This window comes from Elephantulus edwardii, unplaced genomic scaffold (assembly GCF_000299155.1).
Source record: "Elephantulus edwardii isolate Elephantulus edwardi_28Jun2011 unplaced genomic scaffold, EleEdw1.0 scaffold00087, whole genome shotgun sequence".
NCBI lineage: Eukaryota > Metazoa > Chordata > Mammalia > Macroscelidea > Macroscelididae > Elephantulus > Elephantulus edwardii.
In genome coordinates, this window is record NW_006399837.1 from 3,533,282 (window position 1) to 3,547,074 (window position 13,793).

Consider the following 13,793-nt stretch of genomic DNA (forward strand, 5'->3'; position numbering starts at 1 on the left):
GACGGATGAGAGAACAGACAGGTAATTCCTGGAGAAGGTGCAGCCAGAATACATCTTGGGGGCAGGGATGGCAAAGGTTCCCTTCACATGCTTTGGGCATATTGCTAGAAGAGGTTATTTATTCCCTGGAGAAGGACATCCTGTCTGGGAAGGTAGAAGGACAGCACAGGAGAGGAAGATCCTCAACCAGGCAGACTGATAAAGTAACTCCTTCAGTGCGTTTGAGTGTGTCATGGATGGTGAGGTCGGCACAGGATAAGACACGGTTCAGATCTGCTGTTCATGGGATCGTTAGGAGTCATCTTCAACCTGAGGGCAGCTAACAATAACTACCAGATCAAAGGGTTTCATGACAGAGAGGCAGTCTCTTCCTGGAAGAACCTAGAGCCTCGGATATGTAAGGGGGACGCACTCAGCTCAACAGGAGAGGATTTCAACCTCCCTCCAGTCACTTTCCTACCCCTCCTCTTCCCATTTTTAAAGAAAACAGAACGGTGTTTGGTCAGGGCTAACACTTCTCATGCCATTTTATGTCAGGGAAACACGTGGCTGTGTCCCCAGGGTGTGATAGGATCCTGCCAGCCCAGTGTGGGATCTTATCAGATCCCCTAAAAGCATTATCTAAAATTACAAGGATATCTTTAAAACCACTTTAGATCTGGAAGACAGATTTTAACTTCTTCTGTTAAAGAAGGAAGGGGTGGGTGGAGAATGCAGAGAGCGAGAGAAGGGAGCTGTGGTGCCCATTTTCAGTGGTCAGCAAAAGCGTCCACGCTGGGCTGCAGTCATGTGGGGACCAGTGGCCTCAAGCCTCTGAGCTGGGGGGCTATCTGTTTTCCATCAAGCACATTCATTAAATGTGTGCAAACCTAGAGGAAATGCAGAATGGCAGGGCTCATTAATTATCAGGCGGGCCAGCCTGCCCAACCCTCACCCAGACTTCTAAACACAGAGGAAGGAATGGAGTCAGCGGCAAAGGTGTCCTTTCAAAGACTCCAAGAAACCCCTTGATGTGTTATTTGCAGCCAAGGAGCCTGCAAGAGTCCAGGAGGGCTGGAAAAGAAACACAAGGATTACTGTTCAGAGGCTAATTGTAGCCTCCAAGCTTTTTAATAATACCTTAAAAACAAAACAAAACAAAAAAAAAATGCCTGAGTTCAGCTATACCTTTGTCACCTGATGACCTTTACTCCTTGGCTCAGGGGAGGACAATGTGGCTCCTTATTGTCCCCAGAGAGCAAGTCCAGTGAAGCTTAGTGTTTGGCAGGGAGAACACCACTCACGCTAAAAAAACGCTATGTCTAAATTGGTGTCCAGGCAGTTAACTCACCTGAATGGAAGGAGGAAGCCTTTGTGGGTTTGGGTTTTCTAATTACAGAGACTTGGGGTGAACTGATTAACAAAGAAGAGGAGGAAGGGGGGTGGTTGGTTCTAGAAGGAAACATGGAAACTTTCAAGGAAATATAGGATCAGAGGAAAGAGCTAACTTTGCAGATGAAACTTTGAAAGAGGCGAGCCCTCCCTGTGGGCAAAGAGACAGCGGAATAAGAGCATTAACAGACTTTGTTGGGGAACGGCATGGGTCCCCAAGCCTCCCTCCCCTTCCCCCCCCCCCCCCCCCCCCCGACTCCCACGTGTTGTTGGGGCACCCTGATCAATCAACCAAACAAACAAAATAGAGGGCAGGCAGGTAGGTGGGGTTAGGAACCCAGAGTAAATCTTGCTTTAGTAAAATACAAACTTCCCTGAATGAGCTGACAGATTTGATTGATGTGGTTCACTCTTCCAAAACTAATTAGTAAAAGGTAAGTAATTTATTCAACTAAAGTGCAGATTAACAGAGATAAGGCAATGTAATAAGTAGAATGGCACCAGGAGGGCTCTGTGCAGCATTTAAAGGCATCACCCAGGAAGATTCATAAAAGCCACTCTTCTTTGTCCCCTTCCTTAAGCTGTCATTGTTTTTACACCAAGGGACGTCTAACTCAGCATTCTCCAGGAGCAACATTTTGAAATGGTTGAGAGGAACTGTGAGATTTCAGGAAAGTTGTGTAGAAATGTTCCCGAGGTACCATCTGCCCCCTAATTGTGTGAATTTACATAACTTCATTAAAGCCAATTTAGACTAACATTTTAAGTGCATTCATTCTTAGGGGATCATCATATTCCAGGGAAGAAAATTAGGGTACCAGGGAAGATAGATGGGAGCTGAACAGCAACCGTTTAAACATTATTTGAACTATTAGCTTCAAAATGGAAAAAAAATCTTAACCTTCAAGAAGATGAAGTGAACTTTCGAAGTCTGACTTTATCCCGCGCATTCGAGGAACACAGATTATAAATGTGGCCAAGGCCATCAGGAGCTTCTCAGAATGTTGGTTTTCCACAACCAAGAATGCTTATGTTTTCTCTGAAGGCCACTTTTTTACATGTATAAACTGTTCTTTGCTACTTTTGAGGACCAGAGGAGTTGGACTTCTGTCCTGGTCAGGCCACCAACTAGTTGGGTGTGCTTGGTTAAATGGTTTTACCGCTTTAGACTTTAAGCTAGTAACTAAAAAAGATGGCAGGTCAAAGATAAGCCCTCCACAAAACTCGAGCCTTTTTTGTCTTTCTTTTTAAAATCTGCCAGAGCCAATTCACGTTTCCTTAAAATCATTTTCTTACTCTCTCTTTATTTCAGGTAAAAGGCATACTTTCATCATCCCAACCTCAGTGAAATTGTAATATTACTGGCAATTATTAGAAAGCTGGTATAAGTGGCAGCCAAAACAATGAATTCAAATGTGGTCATGGTCAGGAAGATGGGGTAGGGAGGGAATAGACAGAGTGTTGTTCTGAGGAGAACACGTAGCTCTAATGACAAATTCCAGGGTAACTCTTGTGCCTGACCCCTAAATGTCCTTTAGAAAACAGGAAGTCATCTTGTATTCTAGACTTCCCACCCACCCTTTTTCCCCCCTCCTCATAATGAAACAATAAAGCACTAAGCAGGGAAGACACGCTAGCTGAAAGCAGCCTGAACTAATGTTAGTCTGCGATGTTTTTGGAGTTTTGGAGGCAAGCTGTTGGAATCCCTAATAAAAAAGGGAGGATGACAGAGAAATTTAGCAGAGATTCTATCATTAGTACAAAGGTTATGACCTTATAATTGCATTTTATGATGTCATTGTTAAGGGTCCTTTTAAAGATCAGTAGGGAAGCAATAAAGTGTTAAAATAGGCACAGTGGTGTTTCTTCCACCTCATAGACACCCCTTCTGTACAACAGCACAGAACACTACCCATCCTGCACCTGCAATGTCCTCACACAGGGGCAGGGTCACCCTGTCAGGTCATTGAGGGTCTTCCTCTCTTTCAATGACCCTCTGTTTTTCCAAACACAATGGGCTTTTCCAGAATCAGCCCATCCTCTCCGGAACACACTCTCAACATACGTGAGATGGCTCGCCATTCTTGCTCCCAGTGCAGAAATCATACATACAGCGTCCAGAGGACTGGAGAGGCAGCATCGTATTGCTAAGAGGACAGGCACTTGTGGTTTAGGATCACACTCCTAGGGACTGCATCACGCAGACTGAAGAAATCAACACCTTAAATGACTTTCATAGCAAGTACAATGATTTGCTCTGCAAAACTGGGAAAGCATCCTGACATTATAATTTGAGTGATGAGGAAGATCTTCGCCAATGCAAAAATGAAAATAACTTCTTTTCCGTAACATGAGTGGTAAAAACATCTCGCATGCTCAAATCAATGTCTTTTATATAATCTTGGCCTTTTAAACAGATGACAGTTTACACATTTGGGAACCTGAATCTTTCTTGGAGAGTCCAAATTGGCCCAGAGAAAAGAATGTGTCTTCTCACAGAAGAAATTGGAAACTGTTCTGCTCCAGCTTGCCCTGAGCTCAAGCTTACACAGTTAAGAATAAATACAATAAAATAAATGAAACAATTGTTTGGGAAGGGGTGGGTGTGTGTGTGTGTGGAATCTAGCAAGCTACCAACTGTGAACCTTGTGGCTGTTGCCTCTTTCTTGAAAGACAAATTAGCACTAAACAGACTTTCACAGTGAGGTAATCAAAAGGACTGAAATAGGCTTGGAACAGGGAAACGTTTCATACGACACGCGTTCCTATCCATCTCTTTCTTGGGGGAAAAAGTCTCACACGTCAACAGCAGCCCGGGATTCAGTACAAGGGGACCCATCCCGTACGGGGGCTACCTCTAGTATCCATTCTGGCATCAACTTTTTACAGCTCGAAGGAATACGGAGCAGCTCATCCGCCAAGGACAGAACTCAGATTTAGCCAAGTAGGTTGTTTAATCTGTTGCTTTCCAAAAGATTGCTGGCTCAAGTCTGCAAGATTATTTCAGGGGAACCAGCATCGCCTCGACTGTCAGTCTTGTCACACTGTGGCGGCTTGCATGTTGCTATGATGCTGGAAGCTACACCGTCTGTATTTGAGAGACCTGCCATGTACAGTGGATGGGTTTCGGGAGTGCTTGCAGAGCAAGGTCGATAAGGAAGGCAGGAAGGTGTGGCAGTGCGCCTTTGAAAGTAGCCAGTTATTTAAAGTAGGTCGCTGGAAGAGGAGCTTCTTACACTGGAAAGTATTCAAAACACAGAACGGCTACCAAAATAGGCTCATGCAGGCTGACAAGTGTGAAGACGGCACAGGATGATGGGGAAACGCTTCCTGCCGTCGGAGGGACACATGGTCACGGGGAGCTGGGACCCACCAGCACTCGCCATAAATATATTCAACCACCTACCACTTGTACTCGCACTAAAAGCCAGGGAGAGACTTGGATCCCCACTACCTGTCGCCCCTTCTTGTTCCATTTAAACACTCCCTGTCCAAGATAAGGGAGCAGACAGCCGAGTGGGGCGAAGAATTGGCTGAGTGTGCACCAGCCTCTGCACAGCTTGTCAGCTACCTGGCTCGGGCGCCGCTCCCCGTGACAGCTTTATGGCCGGCACTAAAGAACAATCAATACGAGGGCATGGGGTTGACATTTCATTTTCTAAAAAGTGATCCATTGAGGACCAATCACCAAGCAGTGTTTATCAGCCTTGGGAAGTGACATTTTTTTTTAATGGGGGAGAAGGGACAGGAATCATCCCCGGGTACCGTGACAAGCTCAATTCTCTAAGGCGGGACTCATAATTGAAAATCCAATGCATCCTGCTATCAATCCTGTCTTAAATAGTGAAGTGATCAATAGAAGCAGAAAGGAAATGAAGTCATCAAACTTGACGACGCTACTTTTCGATAGCCACTGCTTTTAATAAACTTGTCTTCCTGTGTTACATATTCATGTGTGGTTTTTTTCCCTCTCCCTTGCTTTTGGTCAGAGCCAAGTGTTTTAAGCAGAACATTCAAAAGATGACTTATTTCTAATTATCTCTACTTGACTGCTGTATTTAGGGCCACTTACAATTGGGAAGTAATAATAATAATAATAAAAGTAAATCTAAAGGATGTAGCACCACCAGGAAACAAATCATCTGCAACCCATATTCAAAAGACAGTCCAGAAACAAGATGCAACCTCTTCTTCCTCGCTGGCTCTTAGCATCACACACCACTGGGTTCTAGACACTTTGTGGGGAGGTGGTTGTTGTTAGGTGCCGCTGAGTTGATGACGACACACAGCCACCCTATGAACGGATGCCCTGCTCCTTGCACGATCTGAGGCCATCCTCATGATCTCTCATCTGCTCTAACCTATCATTACGATATCACTAGGCCAGTCCATCTTGTTGGATAGAGGTCTTCTTCTTTCTCTGACCCTCCTGGAGAAGTGTGTGTGGGGGTTCATTTCTCCTACTTTTAGATATTAAATTTCCTTATCGTTTGATAGGAAGCTCTGGTGGCCTAGTCTGTAGGGCACTGTGCCGCTCGCCCAGAGGCATAGCCTCTCTGGTGGTGTGCATGCAGCAGTGGTTTCTCAGGAGAAAGATGGACCACTCCTTCCACCTAATTGCAATGTACAGCCTTCCAAAAATCTGCTAGAGCCTCAGCTAGGAGTTGGCTCATCAGCAGTTATGTTTCACTTTTGTTACATTAAGGTTGTGCTTCATCAATGTAAACATTGTGCACACAGAATATCTAATCGTTACATCCTCCCCAGACCAACAGGCCACACTCTCAGATGGATATGTAGCTGCACAAGGAGTACCCGCAGACACAACTTCATCCTGATTGCCTTCTAATATCAAATGGCAGAGAAAGAATAAACATTGGAAATTCAAATTGTGTTCAGGTCCAACTGAAATTTCCAAAGGCCATGCCATATTACTGCATAAGCTGCGGAATCAGAGCTCTGGGGTGATGTAACCGAATTCATCTCGCTGAAGGTTCTAGTCCATCCAAAAGTAACGTGGAAGAAAGGCCTGGTTCTGAACTGCTGTAACAGCAGCCACTGAGAGCTTACTGAGCCCCATTCTACTCTGGCACACATGGGGTCACCACGTACCTGAGTGAACTTGATGGCAACTGTTAGCGTACAGGAGGTATGTTTATGTGTACGTATGCATGTGGTTGGAAATGTCTATTACCATCACTGGTTAAATAACCATAAGGTTATTTTTAACTTTTTTAACACAGAACTCACAGCTCATCCAACACACCTGGTTACAGACTTTCCACCAAAAAGAATGAATACCAACATACAGGTAGACAGATACCCACACAGAATGAGGACTTATTCTGTGAGTTACAGTTAGGGATCATAACTGGTCTCTGTAAAGCAAGGCATGGTGGAGAAGAAAAGGTGGGGACATGCTAGTCATAGAGACATGTGGCAACTGGGAGCCTCCAGGCAAAGACGGAGGTATGGCCACCACCTTAATGAGGACATACCACAAAGACTTGCGGGGACCTGCCGAAACAGCCAGAGGCCTCCCGGTGACATCAGGGAGATGACTGCAGGAGAGGGGACCGGGCAGCAGACACACTGGCCTGGGACCCAAAAGCAGAAGCTTTGTCACTCTGGCAATTCTGTGAACCTGCGCAAGTCACTGTGTCTTTCTGAGAATCCCTTTTTTTTTTCTTCTGTGATGTGAAAAGGCATGTATTTTAGAGAATCATCTTCTTGTTAGTCGAGTATGACTCATAGGGACCCTATGACAAAAAGCTCTGAACCCTGTTCTATCCTGATACACAAGAGCCCACTGCAGCAGTCACCGTGTCAGTCCATCTAGTCCAGGGTCTTCCTTTCCTTCGACGACCCTCCCCCTTCCCAGCATCACGTCCCTCTCCAAGGAATAGTCCCTCCTAGTAACATGCCAGAAGTATGTAAGGTGAAGGAAGTCTCAGCATTCTTGCCTCCAAAGAACACTCCAGCACCAAGACATATCCAAGAGCACCCTCTCCAAGACATATCTGTTTGTTTTAGCACCCCCAAATCCTGCCTTCATTTTTACCGCAAACTCCAGCAGATTGGCACGGACTGGAAACACAATGATATGGACAAGAAAGATGAGATTATTATCCACCCCCACCGGAGACAAAGAAGACCAGGGTGGGGACACATGGGATAAAGAAGTTACTCCCCTTAGGGTAGCTGCCCTCCTGGAGGAAAATCAGGTATACTAGAATCCACTTTCCACTCCTTCCCTCTCTCCTGTTCAGATAGTTTGTCAAGTACCTACTGTTTCTGACTCAGTGTCAGGAGCACCTCCATGCCCACAGTGTACTTGGTGGATCTTCTCTAGACAAGAAAATGCTCTTTCCCGGAGGGCAAATGAGCCTCTAAAACCCAAACCCTGCAGCCATCAAGTCAGTTCTGACACACAACCTTGTAGGATAAAGTTCAACTGCCCCATGAACTGGTTTTTATGAAAGTAAACGTCCATGTCTTTCTGCCCAGGAGTGGCAGGTGAGTTCAAACCATCAGGGTTCCTTAAAAAGGGGGGAAAGAATGCACTGCCTTCTGGACGGAAGCACCTCGTAGCTGAACATCTCCTGGGTTTGTGTAGGTTGTAAATAGTGCAGGAGGAGATTGCCCAGCTCCCTAGGAGCCATGGGTGGATTCCAAGTTCCCTACAGACTTCTTGTTGTTGTTGTGTACTGTCAAGTCATAGCCAACCCTCCAGCAGGTTCTCAGAGACAGCAAGTCAACAAAGGAGATTGTCCAGGCTTCTCCTGTAGAGCAGTTGGCAGATTTGAACTGAGTGCCTCTGGGATTACAGTGACGTTTCTTACCACTAGGCCACCAGAGCTCCCTACAGAGTAGGTCACGAGAATTCAGGGCTTCTTGGCTTGTTTTTTTAAAATTTGTTTTCGTTCCTATTATTATCCCTGAACAGCATGTTAAAAGCACTTGCTATATATTGTATACTCTACATCATTTACCAACTTCTTCTGCCAGGGACCCTGTGAGGCAGATACTAATATTCCTATTCTATAAAAGATACAAAAACCCTCCAAAGAGGTTAAATAATGCCACAACCAAATAGCAGAGCTACAAGAGGACAATGTAGCACTTTATATCTCGTGAAGACTAGAGTCTCTGGGCAAATCCCCTAGGCTAGCTTTTTCAGCTAGGTTTCCTGGCTTGGACTGAGCTGGCCTTCTCTGGGAGAGCTGCCACCAAGGTGCTCCAGGCAGTCCCAGGAGGGAACAGAAAGATCAAAGCGACAAGGAAGGCGCTTGTGATGCAAATGCAATGTTTAAGATGCTAATCAAAAGCCCCAGCTTTGTGTGAGTGAGACAAAATGCTGGCTCCTAAAAGAGGGAGGGGGGCCTTTTTCGGGTCGTGGCGAGCGCAGAGAGGTCGCAATGAAGGCTTCGGGAACACTTCGTGAGTACAAAGTGGTGGGGCGCTGCCTGCCCACCCCCAAGTGTCGGACTCCACCACTTTACCGCATGCGCATCTTTGCCCCCAATCATGTTGTTGCCAAGTCCCGCTTCTGGTACTTTGTGTCACAGCTGAAGAAGATGAAGAAGTCTTCTGGGGAAATTGTATACTGTGGACAGGTGTTTGAGAAGACCCCCTTGCGTGTGAAGAACTTTGGCATCTGGCTGCGCTACGACTCCCGCAGTGGGACCCACAACATGTACCGGGAATACCGTGACCTGACCACCGCAGGAGCTGTCACCCAGTGCTACCGCGACATGGGCGCTCGGCATCGTGCCAGGGCCCACTCTATCCAGATCATGAAGGTGGAGGAGATCGCAGCCAACAAGTGCCGCCGACCTGCAGTCAAGCAGTTCCATGACTCCAAGATCAAGTTCCCACTGCCCCACCGGGTCCTGCGTCGCCAGCACAAGCCACGGTTCACCACCAAGCGGCCCAACACCTTCTTCTAGGCACAGCCCCTCTGCCTCATCCCAGTTTGCACAATAAAACGCCTTGGGGATTGGAAAAAAAAAAAAAAAAAAAGAGGGAGGGGGAGGCCCAGGAAGGGCTCATGTGCTTACCTCCTGCTGATGACAAAGGCTGCGATGAGGATAACCACCAGCACCACACTGCCGGACACTGAGACCAGGAGCACCGTGGAGTTGGCTCCATCGCCGATAATCCGGGAAGGCACTGGGAACAAGAGGGATGAGAGGATCACTTGAGGTCTGCTGTTGTTGCTGTTGTGTGCCATCGAGTCACCTGAGACTCATAGAGACCCTATGCACATCGGCCCTAAACCCTGCTCTATCCTTTGCCAATCTCACTTTCTCTGACACACCTACCTTCATTATCCCAGTGACAGAATCAATCCAACTCATCAAGGATCTTCCTCTCCTACACTGTCCTTCCAACCTCCCAAGCATTACTTCCCTCTCCAAGGACTGGTCCCTCCTTGCAACATGTCCAAAGTATGTCAGATGAAGCTTCCAAGGAGCTGCCTGATTCTACCCTCTTCCAGGATGAACCTGTTTGTTCTCCTAGCAGTCCATGGTATATTCAGTACCCTTCTCCAGCACCATACCCCAAAGGCATCGATTCTTCTTCTATCGTCCCTGGTCATTGTCCAGCTCTCTGATATATAGCAAGTGATTGCAAAGACCATGGCCTGAATCAGGTGGACCTTAGTCTGCCAACGTCTAGACAGGTACAATTTCTCAGAGGTCACATCTGCTAACGTTCCGGAAATGTGCCCAGTTCCTTCAGCCTCTTGTATGCCCTCAACAACATTTTCTAAGACACCCTTAATGAGGGAAGATATTCCTCTTCCAGTTAAATGAGGAATCTCGGTCAGAAGAAGAGTGATTTCTTCCTCTCACCTCTTACTAAAAATGGTCAACATCGTCATTCATTGCCTTTTTTTCTTTCCTTTTTTGATCCTGGAATCTTAACCTTTACGTGTTGTCCTATTACATGATGACATATTCCTTGGTGAGAAAGAGACTTGAGATTTCAAAACCAGAAGCTGTCATGAAATGCTCTCCCTCTATACGCAAACACCATTTATGAAAAATTTGCACGTTCGTAGTTCAAAAGCCACTTCCTTTTCCCCAAAGAGCCAGGAAACATGTCTGTTCTCTTTAGAATTCCATCCTAGGGCATTTTCAAAATCTGCTCTCCAAAATTTTTATTTTACCTAATAAATTTTCAACACTATGAATTAGGAATTTGGTATTCTAGGGCAAGATGGATTGACTCAGTGACTGGGGAAATTGGGTTTGGTGTGTCATAGACAATAAGGTTGGCTCAGAATAGAGCAGAGTTCAGGGCTGTTGTTCATAGAGTCACTGTGAGTCACAGGCAAGTTGATGGCACATAAAAACAACATATTAAAAAATATCAGACCCAATTTTGCCCTTTTGGCATGGAGGCGGGAATAGCTCATATCTTACACATCCATGTGGCTGTTGCTAGGTACTATCAAGTACAACGCATGATGACCCTATGAACAAGAAACCTGAATCCTGTCCTATCCTGTGCCGTCCTCATCATCTCTTAACACACTTGAGACCACTGCTACAGTCCCTATGTCATTCTATCTTGTTGGGGAGGAAGTATTTTGTTACTGTATCTATCTATCTATCTATCTATCTATCTATCTATCTATCTATCATCTATCTCTATCTGTCTATCTATCTTTCTACCTACCTACCTATCATTTATCTATGTATATTTTACTTAATCAACCAATAGCTTCAACTTAAAAATGTGGAAAGATTTTATATATTTATACAAAGGGATTTTTAAGAAAGCAAACCAAAACAAAAAAGAAACTAAAATAGCAAAACAATTATATGACTTGATTTAGACAGATTCCTAGCAGGGGGAAAAATGTACAGCTTATTCTTTTAATCTTCACAGGAAGAAAACGCTTCATCATAATGCAGGGTGGCTAGGCAACCCTCAATTAGTCAGTTTAGTAATCCCATTTTTCATGGTTTACAGAAAGCTTAACTCAGGAGAACATTAGACAGCATTTTTTTCATTCACATGCAAAGACAGGTCTGATACTGCTGTGAAAAATCTCTTCCCTAAATAGTGAGGCATTTTCTAAGTTGCAGACACTGGCTATGCTACTGTGAGGAATGTTCATTTCAACAAAAGGTCTGCACTGTGGCATTTGGACAAGAACAAACTGGGAGGAGGGTAGAGAGAATAGTGCAACAATGAATGAGTGGCAGCCCAAAACCTCTGTAAATGTTTATGAAAATTAATAAAATATAATTATAGAAAAAAAAAAGAAAAAAAAAAAGGTCTGAATGGCCAGTATTGTCACAGGGTCTCCCAGTTCTCTGTAAGGGGTTTTTTGCTCTGTCTTGTAAGAAGAGCTGCAGAAGGAATGGGCATTACCTGTATTGGTTGTGACCTCCAGAGGCTCACTGAAGTCCCCATAGCCAGCTGCAGTCCGGGCACGGACGTGGAAAACATAAGACGTTAGAGGGTTCAGGCCTTTGATGTCCGTGTTCCTGGCCGCTGTCCGGACAATCCGATAGCTCCGTTCATTCTGATCCTACATAACAAATTGGGAAAGGAGGCGAACAGGAATCCTCTCATCAATCATGGTGTGGTATTGGAGGATCTAACTCAGAAGGTCAAGGTCAATGTGGATGATACAACTCTTTCAACCTCACGTCCTCTTCAACGCTATACATTCTATTGTTACATCTTGAGACACCCAAGGATCTGAGACTCTCGAGTACGTTTCTGCTGCCACTGACCACATCACCAACTCTTTACTCATAATCTTTTTCTGAAAAGAACATTGCCACACAGCTTTGGCAATTTTTTTCTCATTCCACCTCCCCCCCCCCCATCGGTTTAAGAGAAAGAACTGTCAGAAAGTCCTTGTCTTTTTCTATCTCCTGTCTCAATAATGTCAAATGTGTTGTAATCTAGTTTGAAAGAGAAAAAAAAAGTTCTGCCCCTTTTATGCTTTTAATGAGGAAGGCAATACGTGATTATCTTCTTGAAAGACAGAGAAGGCGATTGTTCACTATCTAGACAAACCCGATGCAAATAGCTCTCTTCAGATTTCTGTCCTTTAAGAGAGACAAGTTATTTGTAAAATAACTCTGCCACTTCAAGAAGCTGAAGAATGTAATTTGCCTTTCCTGATTTTCTATTAAAAGTCATCAAAACCCACACCTTCAATGAGAATAGATCTGATCTACTGAAACAGATAATTATTGCAGTGGTTATGAGTCATTTTCTCTGATAGGAGGTTTATAGATTAGAACTTCCAAGTTATTTCATTTCAAAAAAAGAAATTATATATATATATATGCTACATTTGAATGCAATAGGTTTTTCCTACTTTTCAAAAGATTTGCTTAACCCATAAAATTCATAAATGGATTTTATTTCATTGGGATGTAAACAGGTGTGTTGGAATTCACTGGTGTTCTAATATTTTTATTTGAGAACTAGGATTTTTAACCAGACAAACCTAAACAGAGAAGAAAGAAAGGGAGAGAGGAAAGATTTTGCTCAACCAGGAAATACCTTCTCATAGTATTTGACTTCATACTCCAAGATCACACCATTGGGTCTATCTGGTTCCAGCCAAGCCAATGCAACACTGTATCTTGTAACTTCCTTAGCCTGGACCAAAGCAATGGACGATGGTGCTGGAAAGGGAACAAAAGTGGGCAAAGATACATGAGAAGGCTTTCTTTCTGGGAGAGAAAGAACAAATCCATTTCATCTTACTTAGCAAGTATTAAGGAGCCTTGGTGGCACAGTGTGTAAATTACATGTTGGTCTGTTCACTGAAAAGACACAAGTTCAAAGTCACCAGCTATTCCATGAAAGAGAGTTGCGCAAACTCTTCCCATGAATAGCCTCCAAAATCCAACTGGGAGGGGTCACCATGAGCTAGAATGGATTTGTTAGTGATAGAATTGAAAAGTATAAAAACAAATGTAATATAGTTATCCACGTCCCAGTCTCCTTCTTGGGCTTCTCAGTTCAAAAGCACATCACATGTATCATCTTAACCAGCACATTTTAAGCAGTGATTTATCTTATAAAATGTCTTGAGTAAAAGCCAGCTCCACAGATCCCCAACCTCATTCCAGTACACTTCCAGCCAACTGTCACATAAAGTCGCAGGCTGCCAGGATTTTGACCTCGTGCAAAACATGATCATTTTTGCAAGATCGCCTTCTAAGATACTCAAGAGAACTACATCTCATTCTACTTCCAAAGTAGGATGGGTGCCGTCTTCACTGGTCTTTACACATTTTATAAACAAGTGAAATCTGCAACCCTTTCTAGAGTAGAAAAGGAGTGCCAGAGGCAAAATATTGACACACTTTCCCAAGATAAATACAAGTATTGCTGAGTTACAACAAAGCATTTTCACTTTGAATATGATGAGGTAA

General features: G+C 44.4%; 2 protein-coding genes across 4 annotated transcripts in view; one reads left to right on the forward strand and one right to left on the reverse strand.

Moving 5' to 3' along the window:
* Positions 1-13,793, reverse strand: part of EPHA4 (EPH receptor A4) — a 187,521-nt gene that overhangs the window by 23,052 nt on the left and 150,676 nt on the right. For all 3 annotated transcript variants that reach the window (XM_006890271.1, XM_006890272.1, XM_006890273.1), the window contains 3 exons: positions 12,913-13,037; positions 11,761-11,920; positions 9,432-9,543 (listed from right to left, as the gene is read on the reverse strand). In XM_006890271.1, the coding sequence (XP_006890333.1) occupies positions 9,432-9,543; positions 11,761-11,920; positions 12,913-13,037 (397 nt within the window). The remainder of the gene's footprint in view (positions 1-9,431; positions 9,544-11,760; positions 11,921-12,912; positions 13,038-13,793) is intronic.
* Positions 8,760-9,352, forward strand: LOC102851290 (60S ribosomal protein L18a-like). Its single transcript, XM_006890270.1, has one exon. It carries the CDS (start codon positions 8,790-8,792, stop codon positions 9,318-9,320), a length of 531 nt encoding a protein of 176 aa, XP_006890332.1. The 5' UTR covers positions 8,760-8,789; the 3' UTR covers positions 9,321-9,352.

Excerpts from the sequence above, each read along its gene's own strand:
- LOC102851290 (XM_006890270.1), top strand. The coding sequence starts at position 8,790 with ATGAAGGCTTCGGGAACACTTCGTGAGTACAAAGTGGTGGGGCGCTGC.